Genomic DNA, 20,935 nt, shown 5'->3' with positions numbered 1-20,935 from the left:
ATAGCATTGAACAATACAGCTCTAAGTCTGTCCTGATTTATTACAGGCAAAAGAAAGCTGGTTCGAGCTGTTCTCACTCGTGAGTCATGCTCCAGATTCTTAAACATTTGCTACCGTATCTGTCAGAAAAGCAGCAAAACATTTCATCTGAAATGGCAGCACTCTCATCGAATACATTTTTTGCAAATAGATGCAGCACATGGCTAGTGCTTGATAGATGCAGAAGCTGGCACTAGCAGATTAATCTCTCGGTAACAAGAGCATATTGAACAAATTAAACTAATATATTCAACTCTTTAAATACCAATAAATGCAACTTAAGTCAAAGAATAGCTGTGAAGTTATGCTTGAAAAACATGCATTTTTTGGAAACAAACCAAAACCAACTGTGTATGTAATACTGAGAAGACACTGTGCTCTCACTTTTGGTGTCCCAGCCCTCGTGTTCAGCCAAGCACTGCTCTTACCGTTGGTGCTGTGTTTGGTGCAGGTCTTTGCTCAGGTGCTCGGCCTTCTTCTCTGGCTTTAACTGATTGAAGAATTGCAAAAATATTCTTGGCAAAGTTCTGAAAAAGACATTAGATATCTGTGAACCTTGCTGACCGTGTGCATCTCACATAACAACCACCCAGGTGGAAGACACCATTTGGTGAACTTAAATTTCACCGAAAACCAACACTGGTGCACCAATGTTCTAAATAAATGATTTCTGTCCCCTTTTCCGGGACAGGATCCAAACATTAACAGGGTTTTAAGGCATCATTGCTACCCCTTATTCTTTAAGGCCCACACCTGCTAAATCTAACTGGCTTCATTACACCACATGGTAAACCAAATTCTTCTCAAAGCACTTGTAATCTATAAACTGCAAAGTGTACACAATGTCTGTCACTGATATCAATTTTCAGTAGTGGTTCATCAGTAAAAGAAATCTTTTATCAATTAAGGAAGACAGCTTTTTTTTTTTTAACTGGTTCAGAATAATATAAAGTATTCACAAAATGCTTACACTGTCCAGAGTATTGTATACTAACACTGAAGTTAACACCACTGGCATCATGAAACAAACACATGAATTACAAAACAAAGACTTCTGGGGTCAATTTTGTAGAAATCACTTAGAGAGAGTTGTACTGCAAAGCTTCCCTAATTCTGCTCACTTGACCTCAGTGAGCACCTTGTCAAGCTGGCAAGGCAGGAACTGGAAGACCACCAGAAACCACTTACAAAGGCAAAGCCATCCCTTGAGCAAACAGGTTCTTTTGACACAGTCTGAAAGAACTCACACAAAACTGTATTTTAAGTTCTTTTCAGTCAGAAAAATCCCAGGGAAAAAACCTTTCAAGAGCTGCAAGCCATACACATATCAATTATATGAGGATACCCAAAGTCTAAACTACAGGCCTTCACTGCAAATTCAGATTTCTCCCAAACTGTGGCCTGGGCAGCATATTTATCAGTCACAATTCTTGTCATTGCTGTGCTTATTCACACACTGTCTCTAGGAAACAAGGCTACTCCATCTTCTGAAACTCACAAGAAGGAACTAATTTACAACAGGAGTAATGTTATAAGAGTGACACAGTCCACACAGAAGCCACAGCTCCCAGTCACAAGGATGTTACAACCAACTCTCACATCTGTATTGTACTCATAAAACCTACAGTTAACATAGTCTTCAAGTGAGTTTGAACTTCAAATTATGACTTTTTCAAAGGCCTTTAAACATATGGGATTTTAATAGCCTTAAATTGCACATCCTGGACCAAACTCAGGTAAAAAAACCCACAGGATTCTTTCTCCCATCTGCTGAAAACAAGCCACTAATAAGCATGGAATTAGAAGTGTTCTTGCTGATGTCTTTTTTCCACAGCATGAAAATGCAAGTCCCCCAAGGCTGCAACCAATGTCTGTTCGGAACAGGAGAGAACCAGCAGTGTTTTAACAAGCACTCAAACTAACATCATCTTCTTGCTGCTCACTGGCTTGGTCAGGGATGTGGGATTATATTACTGTGACAGAAAAATGATTGAGCAGGAAGTCCACTGCAGGTACCAGCTGATTTGTAAAGCCCTGCAGAATTGCAGACAGCTAGGTTTTCATTGTTCATCCCTTCAGAGATCAGAATATGAATATCCCTTAGCTTCTGCCCTAGATTTAGTTAAACTTAATAATCAAGTACAACATTTTTACTACCAAAAACTTCTCATCTGGGGGACAGAGCAGAAGAGAAGAGGGAAAAAAACCCCAAACATCAAAGTATTTGTTTCTCTGCACAGATGCTCTATCCCTTGCCGACACAGTGACTAACATACACTAAGTCAAGTTACTATTGCTAGTGGTAATTTAATGCCAGGATGTTTGTGGAGAAATCTCAGGGCCAGTCAGATCAGACTGCTCTGATGAGGAAGGCTTAATGAAGTCACATCGCTAACTAAATTCCTTTTGTAATAAAAATGCTTCCATCTCAATATATCACAGTTTATGCTAAAAAAATCACAGTCTTTAATTTCTGTAGCTCACTGTAACCCTAATGTTCACTAACAAAGACTTCTAGTCACTACAGCAGCTTTATCATGCTAGCAAAAATAAATAAATATTTTTTCTAATAGTGATCATCAAGGATAAACATTGGTTTCAGCTTCATAGAAAACAATTCTAGAGGAAAAAAGTTGAAGAAAAGTACACTTCATCTCAATCATCAGACAAAAATAAAACCTTAAATCTAACATGTAAAACTAGAAGCATATGCACTGTTACACAATATGGCTTACAGTGCTTCAAAACTTTCCTACAGCTAAGTTGTAACCACGTTTTAATATACATTCTGGTGTTTCACTACCGAGAGAGAGGAGCCTAAGAAAAACCATATAAACTCAAATAAAATCTTACTGAAACCAACAATAATGATTTGTTGGACATCCATGCTTCCCAGGAAAACCAAGAGCTGCAGAATGCTGTAAACATCGTCCAAACTTCGAGCAGGGCTGGAGAAGGAAGAATTGAGCCCCAACTACATTTCTTTACACATTTGCTTGATGTGCTCAGACATACTGCTAAATCCTTTACAGCCACTGACAGACTGAAAGGCATGATGCTTTCCAAAAAGGCAATATTCCCATAACACATTTTCAATAATTCCTATATATGGCATGACATGAAAAATGCAAACAGTATTCAGATGGCCTCATGAAAGTACAGCAGAAATTAAAACATTGCTCATAAGGAACATGAAGTGATAAACTGTATATTTAAAAGAAAATATTTTGCACATCTAAATTTAAAGCACATATTTAAATCTGGAATTCAAATCAAAAAGTAAAAAATCATTTAAGGCATCACTCTCCTATGCCTCAGAATATATATCTTCAATTTGCAAACTGTTCGCCAACTTTGAAGCTGATTTTCTGTCCTCCCTGCTCTTGTAATTCACAACTGCAGACACTCATGGTGCCCCTCAAACTGTTCTCTGCACACTTTGGAGCTGGACAAGCCATGCTGGGGCACACAACAAGCACACTGCCACACAGGAGATTGTTTAAACAACCACATGAATAAAAAGGTGTTTGTGACCCTGCTTTCAGGACAATGGTAGTTTAAGAAATTTACATTACAGTATGAGAATTTATATTGCTAAACAACTGAAAGCAGAGCACATGATGACTTTGTCAAGCTTCAGATTAGGGAGCCTATAAAAAACTGTTGATAAAATTGAACTTGTTACTAACTGTTGGGGGGAAAAAAAAATAAAAATCAGACACTCCTTTCACTAAAAGTTACTCTGGGAATTTCTTTATGTTCCACTCAAAAAGTTAACTGTGTATTACTAAAGGTGAACTGAAAACATAGCTATGAGTATATTTGCTCCCTGTATAGCTGTGGCCTATGCTCCCTGTACAGCTCCCTGTATATTTGTGGACTTTGTTTTCAGAAAAAAAGTCCAATTCTCCCTTGTTCCATGTTACCTTCACTAAATTTTTATAGCAAGAATATTCTGTGAAAGACAACTGAAACTTTTAATCAGAAATGTTAATTCAGGAGTGTGAAAGAAGAGCCACACTGTAACAGCCTGAAGATACAGCACAGCATAAAATATCAAAAATCTCCTTGATACATAATCCTAGTTTATTTCTCCTATGAATGCAGCATGTGGAAATACATAATTTTTTAATAGTTATGTTAGAGTAGTGTTTAAGGAATTACTTTATAGCTGACCTAAATATTCTTTCAGGAAACATAATGCTTTATTCTACATATTTTTTGTCAAATGCAAGGTACATATAGAAAAAACAAGATTTATTATTGCTCAGTATAAATACAATTTTTAAAATCTGGCCCATCTTTCTTTTAAATGCTACATTCAAAATGTTTGCAGTAGTAATAATGCAGCAATAAAAGAGCCTGCCCAGTTTTACTAAGGAAGTCAGTCCTGGGTGGAGTTTGAGCACTCAAGCTGTACCATGACATTTGTGCACAGCCACTCCAAACCCACCCTCCTGCTCCATCTGAAGGACTAATGAGGACACCAGTTGCTATTAGCCTGGCACACCTTTCCTTTTTCAATTTGTTCTTGAAGTCCCCACGGCTGTGAATTTCACGAACGTGGGACAATTCTGCCACCTAGAGCCCACGCATAAAGTTGCTTTTACAATCAATTTCTTTTAAAATATCCACAATTTTACTCTCAAAACTCTTAGTTGTCTAAAGTGATTAAAGTACTGTTAGTCTTCCTTCAAAATTGTTTTACCAGCTAAATTAAATTACTGAAACTCTAATTATAACTGTATTATTAACCCCCTCACAGGTGACTTCACTAGTAACAATGGTCAAGAGGCATCAGAACAAAAATATGAGAACTGAAAGTAATTGAAAACATGATTTCTCACAACATTTACTTCAAATACAGTAGTTACTGTGAAAAGGATCAAACCTATAAAGAAAATACATTAATTTTAAAAATAAAATATGCAAGTACTAACTGCAGTAGTAATATTTTTCAGGTGGTAACACAAAACTAAAAATCATGACCACCACAAAGATCAGGTTCATATGGGGAAAAAAAAAGTTCTGCTCTTTAATACTTACGTACAAGAATACAGAAGACCACAAAATAGCAACATTCTGGAATAGTTCAGCTGCTGTATTAGATTAATTTGCAATTGTGGGTTACATCCAAGGTAAATGCCACACAGCAGGAAAATGCCAATCCCCCTAGCTAGGTCATCTATAAACTCCAATCATCCTACTCAGTTCTGGTCTTCTCTCACCAGGCACACAAAAATACCCAGAAGCTGGGGATGGCACAGTGGGGAAATACAAATCAAGATTATGAAATTTAATACATAAAACTCACAGTTCAAGATCTATGAAACTGAATTGGAGCTTGAGGTCTATTCTCTTCTGTATTAACATCTTGTGTCATGGGTAACAATACATTGGACATCAAGTAACTTTTTCCCAAAGAAAAGTACGGATAGCTAGTACATACAACAGGGCGGCAATAACTAAGGATATAAAAGCTAAAAACCTATGAAGGCTTAAAAAAGAAAGTTGTTTACCTAATCAAATCACTTGTTATACAATATAAGATTTCCATGCTTTCAAAACAAAACTTAAGCAGATGTGCTGGACAGCCTAGTGTAAGTCTTTCAGATAAGAACAGATATATAAATATAAGGATTAAGGCAGGAAAATATTTTGAGTCAGGCTTACTTCCTACCTTATTAGAAAGAAAAAAGAACAATTTTTATATTAAAAAAGTGCTGTAATTTAGAATATTTTCTTAAAAATTTTGTATATATTAAGCAGGGAAAGCAGGAAAAACCCCCAGATTGCAAGAGAATCAAATTCACCAGTCTGCAGCAATGAAGCAACAGCAAGAAAAAAACCAGACCATTGCTTCAACATTTCAACCTTGACCTTGTAAGTAATATACGCTGAAAGGAACAAGGTTACACAGATAAAAAGATACAATTTCAGCAAGTAAAGGTTATGAAACTGCATGGACCCAACTTCACCTAACAGATCCCATACCAAGTCTTAATAGTGTTTCCATTATGAACAGATACCTGCAGAAAGAACCCACATCCCATCATTCCCATAGGTATGAACACACCTAACTCCATTAGAAACATGTTTACCTCAAATGCCACCTTCTCCTGTCCAACTTACTTCTGCTTCAGTGCTTTTCCCTGGACTGTCTCCAGGCAGGCAGTAACGTTGATGCCACACAGGTCACTCTGGACTCCCAGTGCCTGGCATTGTCTTCAAAAGATTTACACAAGGCTCAAGGAGGACAAAAGTATTTACAGATATGCTAAAAGCTGAGAAATGCACCAGCACCACATGAGTGAATGTGTCTGCCTGGACAATGCACCTACATCAGGAGTGTGTAGCTGCTGTTCAGCTTCTCAGCTGAAGAGATTTAGAAAGGTTATGTGGTATAACCTTGAAGACTTCCCATATGTTTGACAGGCTGGATTATGTTGTTTCCTTGTACATAGGGTTAGAGGTCACTCGAGAAAAGGTAATTCTAATATACTTGCAACTGTGAGAAAATAGAACTGAAAGAGTGCTGGCTGAAATTTAAAGTTTTAGCAATAATCTGTAGCACTTTCCCATGAACTGGGCCTGCCTGAGCTGGAGTTAATTCTCTCCCAGCTGCCCTGGTTGTGCTGCACTGAGCCTTGGTAGCCAGAAAGGTGTTGATAACAGCCCAGTGTTTTGGCTGCTGCTGAGCAGTGCTGGCCCAGCAGCAAGGCTGTCTCCACATTCCCTCCTCACCAGTGGGCTGGGGCTGAGCAGGATCCTGAGGACAGACAGCCAGGACAGCTGACTCCAGCGATACTCCCCATCACATGACATGTGCTCAGCAGTAGAAGCTAAGAGAAATACAGAGGAGGGGCATTTCTTGTTACAATATTTATCTTCTGGAGCAACTGCTAAGTGTCCCCAAGCCCTGCTCCCCAGGAAGTGGCTAGAGATCTTCTGCTGATGGGAAGTGGAGAATACATCTTTTGTCTTTCTGTGCTTCCCCACACATCCTTTGCTTTTATTCAACTGCCTTTATCTTGACCCACACATTTTTTCCCATCTTATTTTCTCCCAGCCATCCTGCTGAGGAGGGAAGCAGCTTGGTATGGATATGACAGGCACCTGTCATCCATCCAGCCAAGGTCAACCCACCACACTCTACAAAGAAAAGGATGAAAGATTTTTTAAAAGAACATCTGAAATGCTCAGAGCTCACTGTTCATATCAGAACACTGGTTCATTTAAAAAAGTTCCAAAGTCACAAGGCCAGTATTAGTGCATTTCCAAAATTCCAGCTTTAAGATTTCTCTACACACAAGTAGAGCACGTTCAACACAGCCCAACCAGTTACCTTGCTGCTTATCTAAGAAATAGTTCTGAGCAATCTGGGAGATTAAAAATAAATAACTAAATATAAGTCAAGTACACCAGCAGTCACAGACAAAAATACACTCTCCAAATACACCTGTGAATGATGAAACTCCTGCTTAATCTAATTTGTTCCCACAGGAAAAATTCAAGTGCCAAATCCATTTACAGTAGAGATTAAATGAGGAGGTTTTTCCTTCAGCAGAGATTTCTGTAGCCTGCTACAGAAGATTATAAAAACCAAAGGATTTTTAGGAAGGAAAGCTAGAGGAAGGATGTGAAAGGGAGGAATCAATTTCAGTATAAACACAGCATTTTTTCTAGGTGTTTAATGGTTTGTTTTACAAAACAGCCTCATATTTATCTAAAAACATGTACACCGCTGAAACCTGTGCAGAGCACTGATGCAAAACTTAACACTTCTAACACTTATGATAGTAAATAGTCTATGCATGGATTCAAAACTCTTCCTGAAATTAAATTCCTTTTAACAATATATACTGTCAAAGAGTTCTAAAATTAAGTTACTATGAGAAGAAAAAAAAAACCTTTATACTAAACAGATGCAATTTGGCTCTGAAAAGTGATCACATAAAAATGCCACATTATTCATAAAAATCTAGAAGACTACACTACAGACTTGGGGAAAGCCAACAAATATTTAAAACAGAAGGAGCAGGATGACTCATCTACTAGCAATTAAATCAAACACTGCATTTCCAAAAGAGGTAGAACTGCACAATAATCATACAGAAAACTATGGAAAAATAACAAAAAGTTTTAAGCAAAGCATAAAAATAAGCAAGCAGATTAATGCAAATTGTAGAAATCTTAAAACCAAAAGAGGACAGGTGAACTGAAATGTCTGATTTTAGAAAGAATAGGAACCTCATGGAAATCAGTAAAAAGACATCCAGGGATTAATGCAGCATCTGATCAAAAGAGGGTAACAGAGAGGTCATGCAGACAAGCGACCTGTGTGATGCATTACAGAAATCTTAAGGGTCAAATAAACTGGGAATGACACAACTGCAGAAGTATCTCCTACAACAGGACTATCAATGCACTCAAATTACACATTCTCATGAACAAAAAAAAAATCTCACAGCCAGGAAAAAAAAAAATATCACTGTAATTTCAGCAAGGGGAGCTTTGTGACAATGAACATGCTGGCAATAAAAGCAGCAGCTAAAAGGACAGAATGCAAATATCATGAGAACTTCTTAAAATGTTAAAAAAGAACATTACATCACTGGAGATCTAAAAAAAATCCTGGAACAATTCTTATATAAAGCAAACTTCGGAATTGGGAAGTGTGTCCAAAAGGAGAAACAGTAAATGCTTCAGAAATACAGTTAATATTATTGGCATCTATGAAGAATTTGGAGGAGCATATTGCTGGAGGAACCAGTATTTTCTTCAAACATATCAAAACCAAAGGAAACCTGTTAGTAAGCCGAAAAAGTCAAGAGATTATTTTTGTACTGTGGCCTGATCTTCCTCGTGTTTCCCTTTTGCATCTTAAGCTATCTCTGCATCTTAGTTTACTACAGAGAACACTGGGAAAACTCACACACACGGGAGTGTTTGTCTGTGGAATAGAGCTTGAGAAGCATGCTTGGACTGAAGCAATTTTTGCAAAGAAACAACAAAATTTACATTTAGGAATGCTCACTGTTTGTTACCATTCACCCAGGAGTTCCAAAGGAATTCAGATATTTAAAAGGCATGCACTGCTGAAGTCAATTTTGGTTTTAAATACTCTAGGAGGATTCAAGAGATTGCAGATAAACCCATACCAAGCAGATAGTAAAAATTCACAATAAAAAGAATTATCAGGCACATCAGCAATTCAAGTATCATACAGAAGAGTCAAAACAGCATTTGCAGAGCAGTATCATGCTTCCCTGATAAAAATTCTTTAAAGGAATAGGGAAGTAGAGAAGAAATGATTTGCCTGAGACAACATATCTGGGTTTCTTCACAACTTTTGAGAAGGTCTTCACAAAGGTTCTTGAAACAGAAAAAAAAAGGAAAAAAAAACTAAACACAAACACCCCCCCCCCCCCAACACACACCAAAAAACCCTCCCAACCAACGTACAAATGAAAAACCTGAGCTGTTCTGGGATAAATCACAGCCCTCAGTATCACGTGATGTTTCCCCATCTACTTACTCTCACTGCTACTTGTTGGAAAATATAAACATTAACACTCGGTGATTTCTGTCCAAGCTATCAAGAATGTTCCTGCAACCCTGCACAAACCGAAATAGAAGATTTGCTGTTACGCCCATGACACTCATCAGGCTGCTCACAGTAACTGCATGCTAGAGTCCAAGAACAAACTTCATCTCTTGTTTCTCGTCTTTCTCCCTGTGTCATGTTCTGCTTAAAATCACTACCTCATCTCACTGTTACTACAATAAAACATCATCTCTCTCCCTACTGTCTTTGCAATTTCACTTGGAAGAAAAGTAGAGATAGGAATGCCATGACTGATTCACAAAAGGAAGGAAAGCTATGCAGATTCCTTCAGTACAAATCTTTCCAATGACTAAAACATCAAAGCTTTTACCCATTTATCAGCTGCTCAGCAGCAAGGCTGCTTCAAATCTCCCAGATTCAAAAAAGCAACACTCACCCTGTAGGCGGCAAACAGGGATGTGCCACATACCCAGTAATTACCCCATAATTCATTAATTAAATTATTCTGCCACTAATGCCCTGGGACAATACTAGGAAATTGAGAGCTATGTAAAATGCTGTTAAAAATAAGACAAATGAAGACTGAGAGCTCCTTTACTTCTAAACATTATTTTCCTGTGACAATACATAAAAGAAGTAGTGAAGGCAAAGGATGCAGTTTAACAATAACCTCAGGGAAACAGACCCTTGCAATCTTTTAGAAATTGACTTAGTGCTTCCTTGAGAAATTTAGTGCCAAGTAGCTCTGCAATCAAGAAACCTTCACCATCCAAAGAGAACAAGCTGTCAGCTGTGCTTGCAACCATGTTCAGAATGGCACGTAACCAAGTGCAGCCAAAAGTAGCATAAAGGAACAAAACCAGACAAAAGCCTCTTCATGGTAACACTTTCTGGTTTTGTTCATTCCAGCATTTTCCCTCCTTATTTCTTTGTTGCTTTGCACAGCTTAGAGGCCTCTGGACTTTCAATGTGCCTGTGCTGCTCTTTCTATCAGTTACTCCCCACTTTGGTCTGTTTCCAACCCCACAGGTACTTTCACGGAGCCCTCCACGCTGCAGGGCTCAAGCCAGCTGTGGTTAAGAGGAATTAAGTGATTACTTAGTATCTTTTAAACGGCTGAAGCAAGTAGTTGGAGATACAATTTAGATTTACTGTAATGTGATAAGGACAAACTCAGAATTCTGTCACTGTGCCAACAGCCCTGCGAGCCCACCTTTCCATGGAACACTGAGCATAATCCCCCTGTCATCTCTGATTAACAAATTACATATGGAAAATAAAAATGTCCTTTGCCACAGGGATCATAAAACACAGCTTGGTATCCAGAGCATTACCTTGCCTGTGCTTTGTAAGATTGTAGTTCTTGTCCTCCATACTCTCTCCCTGCTGACAATATCTCTAGTTACATCCACTTCAGCATCAACAAAACTTCGCTGTTTAAGAGCAGTTATGTCATCATCCAGATCAGTTTTGATAGTGGATCTTTTCTTTGCCATGATTTTGGCTTTGATAGCAGCAATTTTTTCCACTGACATAGCTTCAGACAAGGACCTAAATGAGCAAAAATAACAGTAGAGACTGAATAATTGCACAAAAAATTCTTCTGAGAGAATTTGTGAACAAATAACTTCATCCTGCTTAAAGTTTAAGATTATGCTATAAATCACAAAATAGTTACCTTATACACAAACAGAAATATTATATGGGCTTGGCATTGCTGTTTTGGGCATGAGAATCCAATTTGTGACAAAAGACTCACAGTACTAACACAAAGACCTTCCAAAAATCCCAAGTATACCAAACAAAAGTAAAGAATCCAAATGTAAAGCATCAGGGCCAACACCTTCATTTATAACAGCATCTGAATTTCAGTTGTTATTTTTAGTGGATTACAATTTTGTGTCCAGTCAACCAACCCCTGGCTGCTCTGAGGCTTTCAAAGCATTAATCTAAATCTTGTCTGAGGTGCAGTTATGAGGACATGGTCCCTTGGAAGATGTGGTACCTTCTCAGACCATGCAGGCCAGCAAACAGCTGATGGTGGTAACCTTGCCCACATCAATCTGGGTTTGAAAGAGCTCACTCCAGTCCAAGAGTGCAACATCTACGTGTGTTTGCTCTTAATTGTAAACACAGAATTGGGCTGTCAGTGAGTCCTACTGTTTTGCAGGTGAGCTGAACGAAAAAAGATAAAGACTGAATTGCACAATCCTAACTGTCCACACCAAATTCACTATTACAGGGTTGGTTTGGTTTTTTTTGAGAATATGTGAAAAAATTAATGCAAGTACTGGTTGTGAAGTATTCTCCTTTACGATTAAGTTATTGGAAAGGGAACTTCTTTGTCTTGCTACTTGGTTCACAGCAGAGTCAAGCATGGAGTTGAAATTCACTGCCTGTAAATATCTGTATTTTTTTTAAAGGGGCAGTCTTTTACATTCAGCATTAAAAAAATTGGTAACTAGACAATACAAAGTAATTCAAACAATACTTAGTAATCCCCACTGCAGCATTGCAAAGTTGTGAAACACACAAGGTAGCATCCAAATTATTAGTTTATACAAAATCACATGTACTTTCTGATTTTTTTCTTATTCTTATGCTTCCTAATCATGCCACAATCAGATTTTTTTCCCCTATAGCTCCCTTTTAAGTACACCTATATAAGGGATAGGAGGAAGTCATTCAAAATATGTATTTTTCATGTGATTAGCTGTAATTATGGATTTCATAAATGCCTCAAATCTGCACTGTCATAAGTGTTTCAAGGTCTGACTCCTCAAACATTACTGAGAGTATCCAAGGGAAGAGAACTTCCACTGAGAGCTGTTGAGCAGAATAAAACTGGCTGCTTTGAAAAGCACAAGAATTGTTATCCATGCTGTAATTAAGCATTATACATAAGGAAAAGTAGTCCCACCTGATCTGCTCTGTTTGCACGATGCCCTCTTTATGTCCTTCCAGCCGAGCTGCCAAGCGCTCCTTGTCAAGGCGCACACACTCCTCATCCTGGAAGGAGCAGTCATGTTTAAGTTCTTGTGCATTCTCTTTTCAAAAATAAATACAGCTAGAATTAAAGCTACTCAGGAGTATTTTCTTCACATTGCAAGGACAATCTTTATTTCCAATGATTTTTGATCTGGGCACCAGCATTAAGTGCAGAGCTATTGGAAATTTCCTCTCCAGAACCACAATTCTTCAGTTCTGACTTCTAACCCCTTCCAGTTCCCATTCACACGAACAGAAGCACTGTGTACACCCAAGGACAGGCAACTCAATGAAATCCCTACAAAAACAGACAAACACTGTCATTTACCTCCACCCCCAATTTGTACTGATGACAGTAACTGTCATTACCTCTATTCTTGGTTTCTTTGCTTCTGCTAATATTTCATCTGCTGCTCTTTTAACTGCAAGAAAAAGAGGATGTTAAAAATGCAAGATTGTACTAGATTTTTATACAATAAACCTCGAAGTTATTTCTTAGTTAAATTGTACCTTGAGTGGATCGTTGAAGACCAATTTCAAGTGGAGCACTTCTGTCTATGCTTGATGAGGTTGCTGCAATCAAATAGAACATTCAGTTTAAATAGAAAATCTTTGCAACAATATTTGGGTGTAAAAGAAAGAAGGACAACAGATGAACTACAACAATGGAAACTATACATATTAGGTAGCAAAGGTGGTAAAACACTGGGACTAGAGGAGTGGAGATATTCAGAACCTGACTGAATGTAACGTTAAATCAGGTTGCTCAGAGCCATTTGGCCCTTCTTTGAAAAGGGGATTGAACCAGGTGACCTCTTCTGGTCCATTCCAACATAAATTAATCAATGATTCTTTGATCTCTTTATACCACTCATAAAAGAAAACAGTCACAGTGAGAATTAGAACCTGGAATCGAGATCTACCAGTTTGTCTAGGTTTTTTTAAAAAAGACAACCTGCTGATCCCCTTAAAATATATATAAAAAGTGATTTTACTCATCATATTACAGAAATAATCTCCTATTCCCAGATACTTAAAATTTTAAGACCACCTACGAAACAGAGCATCTTACAAAGGTGGCATTTCTATTTTTCTCAGAGAAACCTCTTTTCTCTGACTATTGTTAACAAAAAAATTAAGATGATGAAATGCTAGGCAGATCTGCCAGACTGACAAAGCAGTAACTTGATATACTTTATTAAACTGAAGATTTCATCCCACACATTTCTTGCACTCAAGATCAATGTACTGCTGAAAGCTTCCCATAGTCTAGAAAAGGAAAAAACATACATGCTAACCATTCTAACACATAATTATCAACCAAAGTAGGTTAAAAGTGATAGTAATAACAATGTTCACTTCTAAACATACATGTAGGAATGCAGCTCCTGTCCAAGCAAAACAGTTAATTTCAGAACACAATTAAAAAATGCAAGAAATAGTAACTTTGAGAAGTTTCAGCTCATTCAGTTAAGATGCAAACTGCCTGCTGTTACCCAATCTCCCCTCCTACCCCTCACTTGTGCCATGAATATGAAGCAGTAAAGAGCACTGTGTGTCCAAGTCAGAAGAGCGTATCACTCACATGTCTCCCCATTTAGGTATGCAAGCAAGTCTTTCCTATCAGGTCTTCTTACCACAGGAATGTTTTCAGTCTGAAAAGACAGCAGATGTGACATTAAACTGTTCTTCCCTCACAGAGACTCTTGCTGAAGATTTTTCACTTTTACTGAAAACTACTCATTCACACAGAGACATGACCACGTGTTCTGCCACCCAAGAAAGCTTCACAGATCAGGCTTAAAGTGCAACCACATCCTAGAGGATGTTCAGCCACACAAAATTAAACACACAGCCTGCTATGAAACTGAAAGAGAGGGCAGCCTTTTTCCTCCTTCCCTTCAAACTTGCAAATAAGAACTAACTTTTATCTCACACACACAGAGACTTCTCTGCCAGGAGTCTGTGTCGATGCATAGAAATCAAGTGTATCAACCATGTTGTTCCAACACAGCACTGCTGTGTCAGGTACCCATGTAGCACAAGGAAATATGAAGAGTGGTCTCATAGAAAGCAGGCAAATGGAAATCAAAAGGACTTCAAAAAAATTCCTAACCCTAACTTTAATTTTTTTTTTTCTTTATTTGCAGGGCTTAACCAGTAATTATTTGAATTGGATTGCTTACTTCCAAGTCCACTCCAAAGCTGTTCTGCTTTTCTCCATTCTGTAGCTCCCTGCCATCTCAGACACTAAAGGATCATCTAGATTGAGATCACTCCACACAACAGATGGACAAAAGTACTCCTGAGTGTCATGCTGGAAACAACTATGTCCATAGAATATCAAGATAAATGCAGCCATTACTGTTAATAATTGGTTGACAAACTCTTTCTGTAAACATAATTGGGTGGTCTGAAGGGATAATCTGTCAGGAAGTGAATTGTCAAGAAAAATACTCCACCCTGACAGGGACTGTCATGTGATCCTTCTGTAAAGGTGATGGTTTTTAAACACTCACACACTTTGCTGCATATCATCCTCCCTTCCCCCAGCCAAAGCCATACACACAAGTGCTATCACCATTCCCTGAATATAACTACACACACATTCATTATCACAAGACAAAAATCACATTTTGTGTAGTCTACTTACCGCAGCACGACGGACATACACAGGATGGGAAAGGTGCACATTATTGAGCAGGAACAAGATAGAATCCAAAGTGTAGTATTCCCTGGGCTGGCCCTCTTTCCCTGTCCTGTAACACAGGAAAAGATTGGAACATTTAAAATCTTTTAGAAAAGGTCTCTTTTCTTTCTAGATGACAGTTTAAAAAGCAAGCAGTTAATATTATTATCAGGCTACTGCCAAACTAGTGAGCTCTCAATTGTGCTAAAAAATACAGGTGAGGGAAATGAGTTCTTGCAGCCTCTTCACTGAATGAATTGTAAGAAAAAACCTGTCCAAAATATTCCAAAGTAAGAGATGGATGTGTTGTAAAGTAAACATGCAAGACTTGGGAAACCGTAAGTACACATTCCCCGGCACTGACCCTATTTATTCTGATTATCAAAGGAACTGTCTATCTTATGTGAGACTGCCAGAGAAACAGAACTGAGCTGCAAATGAAATAAAATATTATGTCACCTTCAAGTACAACAGGCCAGAATTTTCAGCACTAGAGAAAGCACAGTGAGACTTGGGATATATAAATTCCACAAAGTCTAGGGAGCAAAGGGTTCAAAATGGTGCCAAAAGATCAAAATAAGGAGTTACTAGAAACCGATTGCACGCAAAACCAGCAAAACCCTGAAGGATACAAAATCACAGTGAGCTCCCATACTGAAGTCAGACCACATCAGAGCAACACAACAATATCAAGTTCAATCTCAGCTTTCAAACAGCTTGTTTCAAAGATACAGCTTTTAAGTCTAAAAAGGAACTTGTTCTGTGCAACTATTCACAATAAAAAAAAAAAAAAACACCACACCAAACAAGGCCAAATAAACCCCTGGTTTCATGTACATCAAGCATAACTCCACCCTCTCACATGTTCACCCATTTTGTTGTTACTACAGGAAGCAATGCCTGTCCAAAACAAAACCTACTCCCTAAGCACTCCAGCTGCTCTGAGAAACAGACCTGGCAGTCAGGAAAGCAGCAAGAGCAGCAATTCCACTGCCCACTCACACTTGGGACCTGTCAAACCCCAACTCCAGGCAGGACAGAGCTCCTCCACATTGCCCAGTCCCTCTCCCCGACCAGCTGGCTCACCTTAAAGCCTGAGGAAGAGAAGCCACCACAAAACCAGCCCAAAGCTATAAATTTAAGACTGGTAGAGAAGTTTCAGCAAACAAGAGATTTCAGGAATAAACCCTTTCATTAAAAGAGTTTTCCTTCTAAGTATAGTGGCTTTACTCATGGCTGATCATCAGCACCAAAACACACACCACAGAAGTGCCAACGTCACTGGGGGAAGGGAGAGGAAATAAAAAGTACTCAGTCACAATTTTATGGAGCCTGAAAGAGCCACACAAAAAAAATCTACTAAACCAACAGAAGTGTAAGTCTGTTTTCTCCGTACTGTGGATTTAATGCCACCTACTGCATTGCTTGTTATTACTTTTCTGAAATTAGCTAAGAGTGCCCAATAACCTATTCAGAACTCATTATCAGCAGTAAAGTTCAAATCCTTACCTTCACAATGATACCTGAGAAAACCAATATATGAATGACATGCAGAGAAAACAGATTCAGGATACCAGAATTGTGGAATGAAGGCTCTCTCTACTACTGCCCCTTCCTTCTGAAAACTTGGGTCTGCATGGGGTGGAGGGTGCCTGTATTTTTGTTGCTGCAGAGGAAAGGGAGTAGATACAGGATCTTTCTTTCAACTGTTAAGAAGCCAAAACTTGGCTTCACGACAGGCAGCCACCAAAACTGGATTCCTCAGCAAGGAACTGTCTGAGTTAGCAGCAAAACAGTAAGGATCTTTGATAAGGTGGTATCTAAACATACAGGGAGCACTGGCAGAAACAAAAGCTTCCTCCACACAGGCTTGGCTCTGAAGTAAAGCCGTGATGTCACATGATACAGCTGTCACTTCATTTTAAAACAAACACTTTAGACTGTCTTAGTTCAGAATAACTCATTATTTCTTTGAAGTGTACCATATGCACCAAGCATAATAGGAAAGTCCAGCTGGTCATCTATTCAAGTTTTAACAATATTTAGCAATAAATGACAAAATATAAAAACAAACAAATACTGAACCACTATCTATTAATTGAAAAAATACAGTATTACAAAGCCACAGGCATTGCCAAAGCTCAGCAGGGCACAGCTGGTACTTCACCACTTCAACCACACACACAAGAATTCCCTGTGCTCATCATGGTTCTAAGAGGATGTTTTATTAGGGGGACAAGATATTGCACATTAATGGGAAATCATCAGATGGACAAGCAGTTGCACACAAGGAGAAAATCTAAGCCTAACGTGACCTTTCAACATCAGTGTGTGCTCATGCTAAATAAACAGAGAACCAAAACCAGGCAGATCTGAGGGTAGCTTGCCTCATTCAATTTACAAACATCCGAAGTAGAAAGAGAAGTTAATTCTCTTATTTCCCATATTCAGTTATGGCATCAATTACTTAAGAAAAAAAGTAAATCTTAGGAGGCAGACCTCAACAAACCCAGTAACAAACACTAAAGCAAAAATATAAGGAAGAGTTGCATCGCTTACAAAATAAATTCGAGCTTAAAAATGGAGAAAATGTTTATATAAAAGGAGAGAGCAAGTTTCACCTGCTTGTTTTTAACACCAAACTTACTTCCTTCTCATCCAGTCACCTTCCACCTGTGGGCACCTGGAATTTATTCATTTTTAACTGCTTTATTTCCTCTTTCCTGTTTCAAAGCCTGAAGTTTTACAGACATACTAAGGGCCTGTGTCTCATCCACACAACCAAGCAGAAATCTTTAAAAACACAAGACAAAGCACACTGAGTATCACACAACTGACAATACCCAGGGCCAGCTGCTCACTGTTTAAAAACTCAGCTGCACATCCAAACCCCTCAGCTGGGCAAATAAAGGAGTACATTTCTCTGGTAGGTTGATTCCTTCCTTCAGTTTTGAAACAGATTCAATAATCACTCTTCAAGGCCCATAGGTCAAAACACACAACCCACTTCATCTCAGACCACCTAGCCTTCTTCATGTGCCACCAGTAGTATTTCTATAATTATTATCTGGAAACTAAACCAGATTAAAGTTGCTTTTCCCCCCCTCACTTTTTTTTTTTCCTCCAGGTTACCTTTAACCTGGCTTGGTTCCTCAGACCAATTCCCTGTTTGGCTGACACTTGTGCTAGCAGAGAGAGGAGGCAATGCAGGGCAGCACTGCTGACTTCTGCCAGCTGAGCTGCTCGAGGAGCCAGAGCTAAATGTCTCGTGGGACTACTTCTAATTCGAGCAGGGACAAATGCCACTGTGGCATTACTCTCTCCAAGCTGCAGATGCAATTACAGCAACTGTGCTGTGGACACCTAAAACAGAACTCCAGGTTTGCTCTGTGAAAGACTAAGCCACCCACACCTGCTCAGTGCAAGCATAATTTGTATCCTGTCGAGTGACCTGAATATAAAAAGCTTTGAATCTTGAAAGTTTTTGAAAATGTCCCTCCTGAGTGTGGCAATTACCTAAATTAGCATCTCTTCAAGTGGGGTGTTCAAGCTACTGAGCATGGCTTGCAGAACTGGTCTCATTTTTACAGTGTCTTCAATTTAAAGCTGAGACATGCAAAATGCCACAGTGGTTTACAAGAAATGCTGTGAACTGAGAGCAGTCTGATCCCATCAAAAGTTCAGAAGCTGCTGGTCTAAACCAAGATTTACTAATTCACCTCAAACGAACCAAAAGAACAACACCCCTCAAATTCTACCACACATCTACCCCAGGAGGTGAGCACTCACAGCTCTGACAAGGTGCTGCTGTGCTCAGAGAATCCTCTGGTCACCCACACATCCTTCTTGACCAGGAAGATAAAGCTGTACATAGCAAAGTTTGCTCTCCAGCTGCTTTTAGGCTTTTGGTAACAATTTCTGGGTCTAATTCCAGCTCTTCTGAGCAATAGAGCAGGGCTGCATATCAGTTTCTCGTTCCCTGCAGAAGGGCAATGAAACTTGTTTGTCTACTTAACCACCACTTGTTACCGCTTGGGAAAAGCCACCTGTAGCAAGGACACCACCACAACTGTCTACACATTGCCCAGCAAAAATGCAGCCAAGGCTTTTAACTGCTTATCCAAATATTTTTCTTCCTCTTCAGTCTACCTACCAGTATCCCCCACTCAGCCAGGAAGCACAAATAACTCCTAAATTAGTTTCTGAAAGCTTGAAACAGGTAATGAAAAAGCATGTTTCTAGTTATAAATAGAGTGCAAAGTAAAATCAGATCCAAAAAGTCCACCTACAAGTTAAGATAAACAAATAGGTTTATTTCCTTTCTCTCTTTCAGACTAAGGATAGTAATAGTCATATCATAATTATGAGAACAAAACAAAAAAATAATTCCTTGTCAGACTTAACTACAAGTTCAAGGTTTTTTGAGAAATCTACAGGTTCTTCTGCTTTCCCACGAAGCTTCACAGGATAATATGCCCTCTTTGATCAGTACCTGAGCTTTAACAAGAAGCATTTTTTTTCTCTTGGGTTTGAAAGAGATTCATTGGAACCCTTCTAGTTAGGACATAAAAAAGCAAGCAGCTGCTAAATTCTGAGGAAAGGCAAACAAAAAACTCCCTTGCAATGCAAGCAATCCATACTACACTAGGAAATTCAACAGGTACAAACCCTCATTTTCTAGAAGTTTTCTAAAAGCAAGCATTTTATCTAATACAATCATTTAAGCCACATAAACATTCTCTCTACTTGTTCATTACGATAAGACCAACCGGAAAGCAGCCTGCATTAGGTCCTGCCCAGGAAGAGGCCTCAGGTGGGGGTAGAGCACCTGCACAGCTCACCAGAGGGAGCGTCGGTCTGGACCTCGCTGGCTTTATCCTGGTGCATCAAAGCTCCAGGAGAAGAGAAGCAGCCCCGACAACCCAAGGCAGTAGAATCAGACTATGCTGAGTGGGAACGGATCCGTCAGGATACCCAAGTGCCACTCTTGGCCCCGCGCAGGATACCCCAAGATACACCATGTGCCTGAGAAAGCTGTCCAAACAACAAGATAAAGCCTCTTTTTCACCAAGCACCCAGAAAAACTTGGGAGAAGCTGCCTCCTGCCATCTCATCGCATGAGTCTGCAGGACGCGGCTCCGCCGGGCGGCACGGACAGCAGCGCCGAGAGCCGAGGAACGGCCCGGCCCCGGCCCCGCGGCTCTCCTGGCCCAGGGCAGGAGCTGGGAACGTTCCCGAAGGGAGCGGCGAGCGCTCCCTGCCCGGCCGGGCTGCCGGGGGACAAGGATCGCCCACGGGACACGCGGGCAGGGCACCGCGGCCCCGGGGCCCTGCGGGAGGCGGCAGCAGCCCGCCCGTCCCCGTCCGCCTCGCTCCCTGCAGGGCGCGGGGGGGCCGAGGACGGCGGGATCCCCGACCCCGCTGCCCGGGCGCAACTTCGGGGCAACTTCTCCCCCCGCCCGCCCCTTTCCCCGGCCGCGTCGCTCACCCCCAGATGACATAGTTGGTCTTGACGTTCTTGGGCCAGGAGAACTCTCCGAAGATCACCTCGTCGCCCTTGACCACGATCTCCTTCTTCTGCGTGTTGTACTGCCGCAGCACGCTCAGCACGTCCGCCATCTTCGCCCGGCCGCCGCCGCTCCGGCCGCCGC

At 39.9% G+C, this 20,935-nt stretch overlaps 1 protein-coding gene across 1 annotated transcript in view; it reads right to left on the bottom strand.

Moving 5' to 3' along the window:
- The window catches only part of CDC73 (cell division cycle 73), a 101,719-nt gene extending 80,784 nt beyond the window's left edge, over positions 1-20,935 (bottom strand). Inside the window, exons 1-8 of the mRNA XM_082286849.1 lie at positions 20,773-20,935; positions 15,249-15,354; positions 14,181-14,250; positions 13,106-13,168; positions 12,965-13,017; positions 12,528-12,616; positions 10,942-11,158; positions 468-566 (exon numbers count right to left, since the gene is read on the bottom strand). Of these exons, the coding sequence (XP_082142975.1) occupies positions 468-566; positions 10,942-11,158; positions 12,528-12,616; positions 12,965-13,017; positions 13,106-13,168; positions 14,181-14,250; positions 15,249-15,354; positions 20,773-20,903 (828 nt within the window). The 5' untranslated portion in view covers positions 20,904-20,935. The remainder of the gene's footprint in view (positions 1-467; positions 567-10,941; positions 11,159-12,527; positions 12,617-12,964; positions 13,018-13,105; positions 13,169-14,180; positions 14,251-15,248; positions 15,355-20,772) is intronic.

Source organism: Coloeus monedula (genome assembly GCF_965178545.1).
Source record: "Coloeus monedula genome assembly, chromosome: 9".
NCBI lineage: Eukaryota > Metazoa > Chordata > Aves > Passeriformes > Corvidae > Coloeus > Coloeus monedula.
Note: the sequence above shows the minus strand (reverse complement) of the source record. Positions and strands in the feature narration are given on the sequence as shown.